Source organism: Gymnogyps californianus, chromosome 6 (genome assembly GCF_018139145.2).
Source record: "Gymnogyps californianus isolate 813 chromosome 6, ASM1813914v2, whole genome shotgun sequence".
NCBI classification, from domain to species: Eukaryota; Metazoa; Chordata; class Aves; order Accipitriformes; family Cathartidae; genus Gymnogyps; species Gymnogyps californianus.
In genome coordinates this window covers 18278198-18293101 of record NC_059476.1, presented here as the reverse complement: position 1 = coordinate 18293101, position 14904 = coordinate 18278198, and the positions used below count along the sequence as shown (strand labels likewise).

General features: G+C 37.4%; 1 protein-coding gene across 4 annotated transcripts in view; it reads left to right on the top strand.

Annotated features, from left to right (window-relative positions):
- CPEB3 (cytoplasmic polyadenylation element binding protein 3) overlaps positions 1-14904 on the top strand; it is an 86858-nt gene that overhangs the window by 52010 nt on the left and 19944 nt on the right. For 3 of the 4 annotated variants that reach the window (XM_050899216.1, XM_050899220.1, XM_050899219.1), the window contains 2 exons: positions 4471-4638; positions 6502-6591. In XM_050899216.1, the coding sequence (XP_050755173.1) occupies positions 4471-4638; positions 6502-6591 (258 nt within the window). The remainder of the gene's footprint in view (positions 1-4470; positions 4639-6501; positions 6592-14904) is intronic. The other variant, XM_050899217.1, reaches the window with a different exon arrangement.

Genomic DNA, 14904 nt, shown 5'->3' with positions numbered 1-14904 from the left:
ATGACTTTAAATGCATAGTGTTCAAAAAAAAAAAAGATTGTTTTCAAGTTTGGGGTTTTTTTGGTAGAAGTGCAGTGTGTAACTAGTGCATTGAACATTTCAGAAATACTTTTTTCTTAGATGAAACACCTTTCATTGAATATTACACTTGAATATTACATTGGATTGCCTTAGGTAGAACATCGTGAATACCAGTACTACTACTAACTGTCCTCAACAGTGAATATTGATAATAATAAAAAAATGATACAACATTTGAGCACACTTTAACTTTATTTCATCATAGGCAACCCTTAAAAAATAAAAGCAGTCTGAAAACATTTTACAAATGTACAGTGCTGCATATAAGTTTATTCTGAGAGATTAACGAACATGGACAACAGCAAACTTGCTGACTACCAAGAAAGCTACTAATGTAGCTTACATTTATGTACTGTGCTGTAGCTTACACAGAGTGGTTTTTATTGAGAAAATAACAGTGAAGATTGCAGCTTTTAACAATTAGTTAGGCAGTGCCATCTGCTTGGGGTACTTTGGCATTAAACTTCATTTTATCTGCTTTTTCATGTATGTTCTTTGACAGCTATGCATGTGACATCGCTTCCTTTTCAAAATGCAGAATTTGCATCACGTTTGTGAAGAAGCTTGGAGACAAACGTAGCCATACAAGCAAGCCAATAGCGTATAAGTAACTTGTAGTTTGCACATACGTATGGATTGAGGTAGTAGGCTGTACAGGCTATACTAACACAGTTTATAATACAGAATTTGAGCTGATTTTGTTCAAAGCCAACTAGTTTTAGTTTTTGATAGCTAAAACAAAAAGAAAAGATTTAAGTTTCCCCACAAACTTACCTTCCTATTTTTCCCCGCTTCCAGAGAACAGGCTATTGTTAACAGATGTTGAAAGCATCCTAATACTTATACTTGTTCAGTGCTCTCATGGTACTGAAACAAATTGGAAAGTATGCGGAGTATATAATATAGTATGCTCTCTGTGCACGTGAACACTGTTTAATTTCATTTTAAGATTGTGGCAAGTGTTTCCAGGTTGATCAAATGGCACCAAAGTAGGGAAGGAGGTGGGAATCAGTTGGACATTATTAACTTCTTGCAACTCATGTTTACTTGTAGAAGTGAAATACAGTAATACGGCAGTAATTGTGATGAATACACTGTACGCTGTTTTATACAAACTGTAGTGATAACAAAACAGGGCAAACAAGTTCTGAATGTGCTGGACTTTCAGAACTTTTTTTTACTCTACCAAAAAGCATGTTTCACTCCATAATAATTGTTTCCTATGTGAAATTCAGGCTTTTCTAGAGCAACAAGTAGATTTGTGTGTGTGTGCATGTGTCTTGTCATTAATGTTAGGGGTTTTGTGACTTGCCTTATTCATACAATATTAAAGTCTGTGATATTCATGCTTTTTCATTACGTTGAATTTTATAATGTTTTGAGCTTTCTTAACCTTAAGAAACATGAAATTCTACAATAGTCTGTTTAAAAAATGATGTGTTGTTTATCAAATGTTCTCATATATCCCTCTCTATTTTTTTTTTTTTACCATTTGCATTGTGGTAATATGCAGAGTACCCAGAGGTGAATCTATGCAGGGACTCATTTCATATTTATTATACTTGGATATTTTCATTACTGTTTGATTCTGTCACTGTGACTACGTATCTTCAGTGAGAAGAGGTTTTGTCAGAAATTTCTTGGGGCCTGCCATAACCTGTCAGTTCTCTACTTGATCCTCTGTTTTCTTTGAGTAAAGAGGTGACCATTTCTTTGTAGGCATCATGCTTAGAGCTGTTGAGTCATGTTCTTTTAGGTACCTTGTTTTTAACTTTTACAACCAGTTTTTCAGGTACGGATGTAAGCACAGCTATGGGAAATCAGACCAAAGGCTATTCTGCTACATTGACAACTCGGAGATGCCAGGGGAGGGGCACGGGAGTATAAAAATAGGGCATTTAGTGATGCTTTCCCATAATACTCTCCCAGAGATTTGCCTCTGGGGGTTTCCTGAGGTGATGTCTCAATATTTATTGCTTCAGAATGGGTTTTTCTCCTGTTCTTGCTCGTTCCCTTTTCTGAACCTACATAAACCTTTCAGCATCCTAAAAAGCCTGTGGCAAGGGGTTGCGCTGTTTGACTTACTTTCAGCCTTGCCAGGTACTGACTGTGTTCAATGCACTTCAGTTTCCCTTTACTGGAAGAGACAGTGAACAACCATTTCCCTGTTCCCTTGTCTGTATGCTTTGCATTATTTTAAATGTATACTTCATACATTTAACTCTATGCTTGACTTAACTATAAAGTTTTAGATCATCTTTTGCATTCACTTAAGTGCAATGCTTGTAGACTGTCAAGCATCTGGCATAACAGGTGATACCTTGCTTTTTAAGCTGCTGTGCATTTTTATTATTTTCTTCAGAAGTCAGCACTTAGCCTCCTGTGTAGACCTGTATTTTAGTTGAACACCTTGTTCTAGTATCTATTAATTTGATATGTCAGCTTCCACTAATGGCTCATGTTTGTTGTTTGTTTTATTTTTTACAAAAAAGTAGGTTGTGGGGGTGGGAATTAAAAGATTATTTAGCTTCTTAGTAATGTCAGTCTCTTACGGATATTTTCAAATTTCCTACTTTTCAATGGGTTTTCTGATTTGATATTTTTACACAGTTTTAGCCTTCCTAATTATTATTTCCCTCATGCCTGTGTTCTCTTTTATGCTGAAATGCACATGTTTATATATGTGCATGACCTGTTTGTCCATTAACAGAATATTCATCAATAGTCTTTCCTGTTTTATGCTCTAAACCCACCATTTCTGACCACCAGTCATACTAGAGTTTGAAGAGTAGCATTTCTAAACCCTTCTCTGATTGTGGCATTTACCCTAGTTTTTTATGTTGGTGCTTAAAAGCACAGTAGGATTTTTGCTTCAGTGGATTTTTGTATCTGTGATCTCTGTCAATGTTGTGCATTCAATATATTCTTTCTAATCAAGACTCTTCTAGTGCCTGGTGTTCATAAAAAATCAGGTTGGTGTTCTGTGTCAGTCAGAACATCTTTCCTGGTTTTTGTTTGTTAGCTTCTTTTCCATAGATAAGATTGCTGCTTCTTTTTGTAATCTGTCCTTTACTACTGGAGAATCTATTACTGATATTTTCAGTGTATACATTTTTCTGACTAGTGTCCCTCTGCATGTCTTGATTTTTCTCCTTGCCCTGGTTTTTATTTCCTGTACTTCCCTGTGCTGTGAATACCAGCATGGTATTAATTCTTTCTTAGGTCTTGCTGGAAGTCAGTTTCATGCCATCCATTACCTTTGAATTTAATTACGTGCCCTGCTATTTATATTTGTAATTAACCCCCCTATAAACTGTTTGTATCAATTATTTATAATTCCATCCCTGGGGAGCAATCCTCCGTGATATGAGGGGACAATTAGCCTTTTCAGAGTTGAGATGGGGTTCCTGTTTATACATCTCTCTACATTGCAGGATTTATTTTTCAACTCGAGTACAGAGAATTATTAAATTCTAAAGTTGGCGTGTTCTACAGTGTTGCTTACATACAGACTTTGCATATTTCTTTACTTTATCTTCTGGGTTAATAAATCTGATATGTGTGTATACTTTTGTAGTAATAGCAACAAATTAATTGCATCAGATGATCACAAATGAATCCTTCACTTTTCATTAACAAACTGAGTAGCAGCCATTTATGTTGCTTTTTGTTAATTCATTACTGAAAGGGTGTTTTAACACTGAGTAACAGCTTGACAGGCTGTCCTAGCTAACAACTTTTTTCTTCAAGTGCAAGTTTTTTGTGGTTTATTTAATAAGATTTTAGAGATTTTTTTTTTTCTTGTTAGCTAAGCTTCTTGCTTCACCTACATGTTTAATATCCACAATACAAAGCTTTTCTATGTTTATTTTGCTGTTTGCCCCTCTACTCAGATTGGGCCTCCGTTCACTCAAGGAGGAAGTGATGCAGCCCTTGCGGTTAGGACCCTGTAAAGCACTCTGAAGGAGACTGTCCTGCTCTGCAGTGCAATGGCTTGAGGGATCTGCTCTTTAAGATCATTCCTTCAAGATCTGTTATGGAAGATTTAAATCTCTAAGAATCAGTTTGAAATGTAAATCTTACAAAGGTTCTTTCTATAGCTATGACACACAATTCCGTCAGATAACTTGTTGGTTTTCATTGCTAGCCATTTGCAAGGGTTTGTTTTAAAGCTAAATTAGGTTTATTGTCTTGTAAGGATACTATAGTCTTGGAAAAATAGAAGCAATACTAATGAACATCATTTGGATAACTGGACCACTTAGCGGGGTCCTTTCATGCAAATTCTGTTAAAGCAAAACAGTAAAAGGAAAACATAATGTTTTTTACTGAAATATTTAATTCTCCAGGAAACAGCGTTAACTATAGATACTACAAAATCTGTTACAGGTCGGTCTTCACTCTTTCCTTTTGAAGATGGCTTCCTAGACGACAGTCATGGTGATCAGTCTTTATCATCGGGTCTCAGCTCTCCAACACGCTGTCAGAATGGTGAAAGAGTGGAACGCTACTCTAGAAAGGTGTTTGTTGGAGGTCTTCCTCCTGACATTGATGAAGGTACTGTGACTAAGTTACATTGGTGAGATGTGGGAATTGGCTTTCATGTAATTACTTTAAAAAGGTCAGATTTTCATAAAAGCAAATGTATTTTCCCAGGTATGCCGCTTGTAGTGCTTGTGGCATTATTTAAAACAAACACACACCACCACCCCCTGCAACACCTGAGAATTTACTTGACATTCTTTTGTACTGTAGATCAGAGGAGATGGAGACAGAAATGCCCGCATAGCAGGTCTTCTATTCTGCAATAGCAGCATGTGTTCCCACGTATGTAAAGTGGGAAAGCTGAAAAAGGGAACTTAGTGGGTACTGTCACTCCTCCATAGTCTTTCCTTGTTCTTTTTAAAAGATGTGGTTGACTTTAAGGACTTTGTTAATACAGTCCTTACCAAAATAAATTGGGCTTTAATTAATCAGCTCTTATGTCCAGCATATACGCAGTGTTCAGTTCACAAATGTAGGGCAATTAATATGGTTACAAAATAATAACCAGCTTAGTAGGGATGGTCAGTTTTTTTTTCTCAATGTCAGTCAATATCTGCTCTATTTGTGTGTGCCCCCACACACCCTGACTCGCAAACCAAAATTGTGATAGGTTTTGGTGTATTTTTTGTATTATAGCTGGAATCCACCACTATCCATCTTCAACTGGCATACATAGGGAATTTGAGGACGTCTTATAATGAAGAGAGAGGGATCTCCAAATCCGATCTACTAAATTGAAGCCTAAACCATGTGCAATTTTAATAAAGACATAGTATGAGTTGCCAATCTATGGTTTACAAACAGCTTAAATGCAGTTTCCATGTCACATAATGAGTTGCAGGACTGTCGATACAGGGACTGCTGGCTAATCTGAATCCCCAGCTGTAAGAAGAAGCAGGCCAATAGGTACAACTGATGTGAATATTGCTGGGTCACTCAGAATCAAAATATATGCCCAGCCTATCCTGTGAGGAAGTAACATGGCCACTTGGGAGCTGTTACCCTCTTCCATGAGAGGTCTACTCCAGTAACACCTTCTTCCTTCAGCTCCTGGGTTATGCAATATGTGTTTTGTGGCTCTAGTCGCTTGAAAAATCTGACCTGCAGCTCATGGGGTCAGATAAACTGGACACATCTCAAACAGCAATCAAAAAATTGGAAAACCACTGCCTTTGTCTTCAAACTCTTCTCCTGATGGACTGTTGCTCTGATCTGTCTAGCATCACATTAGACACAATTTTAAACTAATTCTTTCTTTAAAGTACATAAATAAATGTATTGAGAAAAAAGATTTTTAAAAATAACTGACAATACTTTTTTGTGAAGCATTTGCATGTAAACCAAAATTGTCCTATAGGATAGTTTGAGAAGTGCGTTCCACAGTGTTTCTAAATTGATGCTTAAAAAGCAAAGGAATAACTTGGTAATTCAAGGCAGATTTCCAGAGGGGACTGAGGAAGGTGAAATCCCCACAGTCACATGACCTGATGCAGCCTGCTTTCTAGGGCATGCTACAAGGAATGGCCATGCTGACATGGAGCTCCTCCGTCAGTCCCATGTGGCTGCATCTGACCCTGCTTTGTGGTTATAATTAGAAATAGACTGCAGCTGAAGCATATTCACTTCTGATAGATCATGTTTGCATTTAATCCTGCTGCAAACTTGCATTAGTGGAATGTAAAATTACTTTTTTAAGCAGCCATGTGTAGCATAGAAGTGAAAGAATATTTAGGCATCCTCTATGTACATTATTGCACTTTTCACTGTTCTTAATAGGTGTAGAAAACAGTCTGTCTTTTTTTTAAAGTAAGAATTTTTACCTTGCCACTGTCAGTCTTCAGATTCTCTCTAAGGTGCCTCATTTGTTTTTTGTAGATGAGATCACTGCCAGCTTTCGTAGGTTTGGACCTCTTGTGGTGGACTGGCCTCACAAAGCTGAAAGCAAGTCGTATTTTCCACCTAAAGGTAATTAGATTAAAATACATTTATGTAGGCTGTTCTGGTAAAAGGAAACTATGTCTGCAATGTGGCAATCCATTACAAAGAAAAGATTTGACTCTTTATGATGCATTTTCTCTCTTTCAACAAGCATATTTTCAGCAGTTGTCATGACAGAAAAAACACAATTCAGTGACTGAAATGTGGTCCTGTGTGTGTACTTCTTCAGCAAGTCTGGAGTCCTTGAATCGTGCCTTAATTTATACTAGGCGTACTTTAGAAGGCAAGTTGCAGAAATTTCCTAGTGCTGATTCTGTTGCAGTTTGCGTATTGTAGACACCATAGGCATAATAGCTGGAAGTCACTGGTGGATTGGGTACACAGTGTTTTGTAGAGGAGCGTGAGTCCGCTTTGTATTGCTGCTGTGAACCGCAGCAACGAGCTCTGCTAAGAGAGGGCAGGCTGGCATCGTGCACCACGGTCACAGAGTTTCTAGGTTGGAGCCGATTTGGTTCAGGGTGGTTTAGAGTGTGTGCAGGTGGGGCAATCTCATATCTGTCAGCAAAACACTATGCAGGCCTGTTTTGGTTTAGAAAGAACAGTTTATGGGAAATCTGTTTGGGAGAATTACTTGGCTAAATCAAATTGCTCTTATTGTATCCTAGTCTCTCAAATGATTTAGTGTTATACTATATACATTCTATTCTCAGTCACACGTGCCTCTTGCATATAGTGTGGGAGTTTACTCGTGATCTGAAACAGTAGTATGAAGTTATACACAGAATTTCTGATCTATATGTTAAGATTTTCTGTTCTCACTGACCTTGAAAGCTCTTAATTGCTCATTAAGGCCACTGATTATTTTGGCAGAACAATGGGCTGTTCAGTCGGTGAACTAGCTAATCCTACAATAGTTTGATAGATATATTTTGACTGTAAGAAACACACAAATAAAAGCCAACTTAATTTATTTGGAAGCTTAAGTGCTGGAGGCGAGATAACTCTGTGACAAATGCTTGCCCTGTAAACAGTATTTGTGGCACTTAAAAACAGAACAAAAACCCATACATGCTCCCTCTTTCTTGTTCCATTCTCACAACTCAGCCTTGCTGTCAGTAGTTATTATGCAACATCTGTTCTTGAATTTAAAAACAAAACAAACAAAAAAACCCAAATCCAGCAACAAAACACCCCAAACCTCAAAAAACCCCCATATATTCCTAAGGATAGTTGGTAAAATACATGATTTTCCCTTTTTATTTTATTTTTAAAGGTCTTTAAGGTCTTTCTGGCTAGTAAATTCCGATTGTACCTTCACTTACAAGTTAAAAAAAAAAGTAGTAAAACCAGCTTCTCCTTGTCCCTAATATCCCCTAGTACTCTCCACTTTTTTTATCTTTTTTCTTTTTTGTTCTTATTAATTCAATAAGTAACTATTCATGGTAGATCAACATGGGACTTCCAATTATGATTTTGTTCTGTATCTGACAGTGGACTAGTTATGCCTCGCCAAACTTGTAAAAATGTTTTTGAGTAAGATCTATTTTAGCAGAAGACAAGGGAATGCAGCCTCACTTCTATTTTTGTCATGATTCTAATATAGGAAACAGCTTTCAAAGCCCCTGCCAGTTGCCCTGAACGTCTGTCTGAAAGTGCTAAACAACAGTCAATCCCAACTGTTCCAGATTTATTTATAACTGACTTCTTAGTTATCAGTCAGGGCTGCAGCATCATACGTCCTGCATTCCTGTCTTTGAGATTCACTTACAGTCATGTTAAGCTCGGTAGGTCAAATGTACTTGATTTACTGTGATCCCATGTAGGCAGCATCTGCATAGAAGACAGAATGTTATTACCAGGAGTCAAAGGGTAAAGTTTGAATGTGTATTATAATTCTTTTCACAGCTTTTTGGTCTATTTTATATTTATGAAGAGTACTTCTTTTCCAAAGTTATTACGGAATCATTGACAAAAGTACCACAATAAAATGTCTCCACTGCTGTTTTTCATTAGAAGTTCCTTTAGAACTAAAATTGTCTTCTTTTTTTTAAAAAAAACTTTTTTATTTTAAGCTGTTTTGATGCATTATCAGGCATTTCTTTAAAAAACAGAGTGAAATGAAGAGATACTTGAAATTACACTTGGTGCAAATTTCAGTGACTTATTCAACTGTCAAATACTCATGAATTCAAATGTTTTCTCCTTTCCTTTTTCTAGATATCTTTTCTTCCATGTTGCATTGCTAATCTGTAAATTCTCTGACATTTTGAATATGATTCTTTCAAATGGAAAATGTGTCAAAAAAAAAAAAAACCCAACCCAAAAACGACAAATTAAATTATAGAGGAGAGAATGAGTTTGTTTTTGTGTGCTAGCAATCTCAAAGGAAAACAAGAAAAATGAATTGTTGGAATGCAGTGGGGATGATGTGGAGGCTAATCTCTGTTCACACATTAATAAAGCCTGACCTCCAAGGCTTCTCCCACCTACTTGAATGTGCCCCACTGGCAGTAAAATTGAACCCTGCTCTTTCTGAAAATACGCCATCACCTCCAGACAGACTTTAGTGTCCTTTTGATGGATAGCCTTTTTCATTACTCCTTCGTGTCTGTAGGGTCATACCAGTGGGCAGTGTCTGGACTTGTAACAAAGGTCAATATTTTTTTGTTTGTTTGCTTTGATGAGCGTTCAGTTAGAGGTTTGGCGCAGACAACATCAGTAGTTGATGCCATGGGTCAGCATAGTCAGCCAAGTTTTACACTGGAGCCATTTTACATCATGGTTTTCTGTCTTCATAGTTACATCCCGGTGATGACATCCCTCACAGTCCTGAGTATATTAATACAGACTTCCAGGATCTACTTATTGGTATAATTTATTGAATTTGTGGAATATTTACTATGTTGGTGCAATATATGAATTCCCTATAGTCGCACTACATTAGGAGCACTTTGTTGATATCCTTAGGGCTAGGAACAAAAGGCTGCAGGAACTATTGGCCATGGCTAATCTGATCAAGCATGAAATCTGAAAGATTAAAACAAAATGTTGCTTACAGTCTAGTGACCTCCCCCCCCACACCCCCCGAGGGCTCTATCTGGTTAGTTTAGTGGGCAAGTCAGGCCATAGATGCGTAGTCAGTTCTAGCAAGCCTTATTAGCTAATTTATTAGTTGGTATGGTTGATTAGCTTAGGTGCAGTGGCATGTAAGCTGTTTTCAGGACTAGCTGGAGTCCAGGAACATTCCTGCAGTGTTGAGCTTGAACAAAGAAGGTTTTCCTGGATGTGGCATCCTGAGCAAGATGGTGTCACCACAGGTCTGCTTAGGCACATTACCTCAGATTTAGTGCTGGACCTGATGGACATGAACGGCTGTGTGTGAAATATGCTGAACCGCAACATCCAGCGTGGTGAGTTACACAAGGCTTATTTCAGTGCAGTGCCAACATGATGATTTTGGACCTTGGGAGATCGCAGATCAACATGGATGTGTCTGCACCATATTCCTCAAGCACATCTATACTATCAACATTATCCAGGTTTTCCTGTTTTCCCAGATATTCTAGGTTTTTGTTACCCTTACAGAATCTTGCCTGACATCGCAGCGAGCATGTGTTTGGGAGAGCGATCTAGCTTGGTCAATGGTTGAGTTTTGGTTATTATAATAACAAAACCAAAATCATCTGATAGATCAAACAGCCCTTACAGGATGCATGGGTTGCCAGTAAGCTCAATATTTAGGTTGCTGAGAGAAGAGGGACTGGTGGCACCCAGCTGTTTTGTCACTGAAAGTGTGTATTAGGCACTTAGGCAAGAGAAGCTGATAACAGCTGACAATGTGTATAAGAGGTTCCTATTTCTAGTTCTGAGCATCTGTATTATTGTCTTAACATTTCTTTTTACCCCTCCTATGCATCGTAAAGCCTAGCACCATGTTTTTATGTTGGTGTCATCCATGACGTGATTTTAATGCTTTGCTTCTGAATAAGGCCAATTCATTTCCATTGCCTGAAAAGTCTTTGGATTACTTCCTTTGGCATCTGTTCGGATACGTTAGTAACGGAACTGGCAAAATTATAAATGCCATGTGTTGGTCTTGGGTAAGCAGATGCCAGTTCATAATGTGTTTACTTGGCTTTCACCGCAGAGTTTTGGGAATTAAATGTGGTTTGTGGCTAAGTATTTTTTGAGTACCTATGAGATGTTGAGAAATAATGAAATATGCACTAAAGAATGTTATCAAATGTAGTTACACATTACCATGACAACTTTTTCTCTGGCAAAATTTTTCCTCTACTGTTTTTCTCTGGCAAAATCCAAATAATTCATATTTTATTGAAATACAAATTGATGGGTTTTTTACTTATTTGCTGGTCTGCCGAGTTAAGCAATGCTTATGCTAACTACAGTCTTTTTTTTTCCTTTTTTTTATTAAACAGATGGTGCCAACCATTTCAAAAACATTCTTTTAGGTTTTTTTAACAGATTGCTAGCTTTAAAACAACTTTTAAAAAAGTCTTTACTGAGTTTTCTTTGTGATAACTTTGTGAACTATGATTTTTCTAGCAATCACTAAAAACTGCACAACGTATTTTAAAATTACAAAAATAATGCAAAAGTCTTCCTCTGTTCCTTTCCATTTAGGAGGACTGATGTTTGGATAAAGGTGAGATTTAGAGTGAGAAAATGAAGCATGGCACAGCCTGGAGATAGGATGGGTTTGGAACGGGAGGAATGCTTTGGCTTTACAGTTGATTTAGATGTGTGGTGCAGCAGTCTGATCCTCTTGTGCTTTCCCTGTTCTTCAGTTAGTTATTCTGTTATTTGATAAAAATAAGCACACTTGTCCCTACTGCTCCACAGAAGACACTAAGGGTGAACAAGATCTCATGAAGAAGAAAATAGTGTATGCAAAGTTGCACAAAGTAACATTATGAAGTGATTCTCACGCTTTAATTTAGAACAACTGGTGGGACAGACTGTATGAGCCTTCCTGATGATCTCTAAGGTAATGTTAGATGGGAACAGTGTTGTTGGTAGTCTTCTGACTGATCTTGATTTCATGGATGAGGATCATTTGCATGGTTTATTCCATTGCCACTGCAGTAGCAACGGTGGTTTCTGCCAGAGCAGCAAGAATGAACGGTTGCAAGGAGAAAGTATGGAGTCATAATTCTAATTTCATCAGCCATATTCACAAGAAGGTATCTCGTTTGTCCGAATACAGCAATCTGTTGTACTGAAACTAATCGCTTTGGCTTAACTGATCTAATACCATACCACCGAAGTCCAGCATAAAATGCCTAGCCAATTTTTGTATTTTAAAAACTGAAGTCAGAGATCATAATATTTGCTAGAATGGAAACTGACGTTCCTTATCCAGAAATACATTGTATGGCAAATAGCGATGCAAGATCTTTTTTAAACTTTGTTTACATATGTTCCAACACACATGTGCGCAATATCAGTCTTTTACCTATTGACATCTGAGGCCATGTATATAATTTGTAGTCCCTGTGTCTTCCCACAGCAGGGCAGCATAATCCCAAATCAATGCAATTCACAAAATGTGTGGTAGCAAAATGCAGTACATATTCATCTGCTTTTCTGTAGCTGTGTAACTTAAGGTTGTTTTTGTATAGAATTTTCTTTTAGGTTTTCGATGATTTTTGTTTAAGCCTCCCTTTGTAAAGCTCTTCACACTATTTCCTGTCTTGTCCTAAATGTTTGAGGATTCTTGGTGGTGTACTGATAATGATGATTTTAAAATGTCTGTCTTTGAGACTGCTGTGCCAGTTATCAAAGAGCATTCAAGAAGCTTGCTTCATATAAGAGAATCTCTGTCCCTAAAACTATGCCATTTGCAATTTCTTTTTCTAGGGGTAAACAAGAATCTGATGAGGCAAAATAGAAAAATATTTTTTGAGCAATCAAGCCTAGGCAGAACAAATCTGATTCTGAAGTAGCGTTGCAGGATTATTCTCTCCCAGCTTTCATGTTGCTTTCAACAAATGCTATTTTCTTTCAGAATTGCTAGGTTGCTATAGAATTTTTTTTTATCCCTGAAGAAACCACAGTTTTTTAGCAAGCATTTGGTGACCCTTCCTCAGTCAGCAACTAAGGAATGACCAGGTCTCTTCAGAAGGGGCTCAGCATCCATAGTCTCCACAGGATTTGGTAGTAAAGGTGTTTCTATCAGTCTTACTAGTTGCATATGACTACAAGAAAATAAAGGCTATTTATAATGAGAAGAATGTAATGATTGTAGCCAAATATTCCTAATGTAATTTAGGTTATTACTGAAAACCTTATTTTGAGAGCCAGGACTGTGCAAGTTTAGAAAGGATGGGTGGTATAGAATTCCAGAATGAAATTTGGGGTTCTGGGTTCTAGTACAAAGTCATAAAGCAGAGTAAATCCAACTCCAGCAGCTTCTGTCTTTCTCATTAGTGTAAACCAAATGTTCCTATGAGAGAAAAATCTTATTTTTCAAAAACCAATTTCTCCCTTTCTGCCTACTTCTTGCTCTTCTTTATTCTCCTTATGTGGTGTCAGAAAGCTTTTTCCAATCAAGACATGACAAATTTGATGTAATGCCCACAATTACTGGATCAGCTCCATTTTAGGACTGTTTTTGAGGGGTGGGGGCAGGGTTGGGAGGGGCAGACGTTGGGCTGCAATTACTGATAGTGGCTCCCAATTATTAGTCTCAATTATTATTCTGTAAGAATTGATCTTGCAACACCACATGCTTGATAACACTCCATAAGACATTCTCCTAAGTGGAGTAGTCTCTTGTGAGATTTTATGTAATGGGACCAAATCAAATTATTTTCTGCCTATAACACAGAAGAAGGCTGTTGTCCAAATTTAGATCTCTGTCCTATCAATAAATTTATGCCTCATGTATGTTTGGTTTGTTTGGGTTTTTTTTTTGTTCTTGAGAAATTGTGGTTGACTTTTAGTCTACAGGACACTTGTCTATGTGTAGACTTTTTTTTTCTTCCCGCCCCTTTTTTTTTCTTCTTCTAAAGACTTCAAAGTTCTTAATATATCTCTGATAGGCTGGAGTACATCCTCAACAGATTCCTGGTTATCCACCAGTGTCCTGGCACTTTTGGTAGTTCTTTTGTTCAGATGAATAACATTTTTTAGGATCAACAGTCAAGTCACATTGGATAATACAATATCTGTGTACTGTAATATGTTGTATGTGTACAACAGACAAATAACAGACTAACTTTTCCAGTTTTTGAAGAAGTAATATGCATTTGGGGCTAATGTGTCACACAGGAAATAAATTCAGTAGCTCTCCATCACCTAGGTTCCTCTTTGTTGCTCAAGCAGATTATTTAAGCAGGAAAAGTTCTATTGCCTCAAAAGTGAGAGTTCAAGGGCTGTGATAGTCCTAGCGTAGCTTCTCCACTGCATGTTGCTAATATGATAACAAGTAAGTCTGACTGTAAAATTTATCCACATGAAAATGAAGATTTTAGTATTGGTTTCTGAAGATGAATACAAGTCTACAGTTTCTCATGGCTACACTTCTAATTTGCTAGAGAAACAACTTGTTTTTATACTCTTCCTCACTAATGTGCTAGTCCCCAGAGTTTCCAGAAAAAAATTGTAAAGACAATCCTGTGTGATGTTTCCAGTTTCAGCCTGGATGTGCATCTGCCAACCAGCCTCTTTCATACCTGAATCTATTGGAAAGTGTTTTATATGATAGGGGGTTGACTGCAATTAACCATGTAATTTCATGTTACAGCCTTAGTAATAAATTGCTAGTAGGGTTTTGTAGTCATAACTGTTCAGAGGCTGTTCAGAAGTTTTTGGTAGAGGCAAAATACCTTTTTTACAACACAGAAGTCAATATGGAAGGTTATTTTGCTGTATTCAAAACTGCATTAAATTCTAGACTACTTTTGTTGGACTATGTGAGTCTTGGAAGAAGATGAGATGTCTCATAACTTGGTCAGCAGTCTCATCAAAAGGCCTTGAGTTTCCCACAGAAAAGATTTGGGTTTCTAAAAGACCTAATTGATTTGTTGGTAGCAATTAAAGGAGGTGTACTTTGGAAGCTCATAGACATGCTCAAGCAGTCTATGTATCACTTTTCTATTAAATTGTATCTAATGCCTCTCAGGTTTGCTTTGACTGATGGGCTAGGTTACATGAGGAGAGATACTTAGGCCACATCAATTGCTTCCAGCAAAGCCAGTTTTGAAGTTCATACACATCACATCTGCACCTACTGATAGGGTTTTTTTCATAAGCCTCCTGACTCTTTAGGGAAAACTAAAGGTCACATGTTGGAGTTGCATAATATTCTCTTTCCGG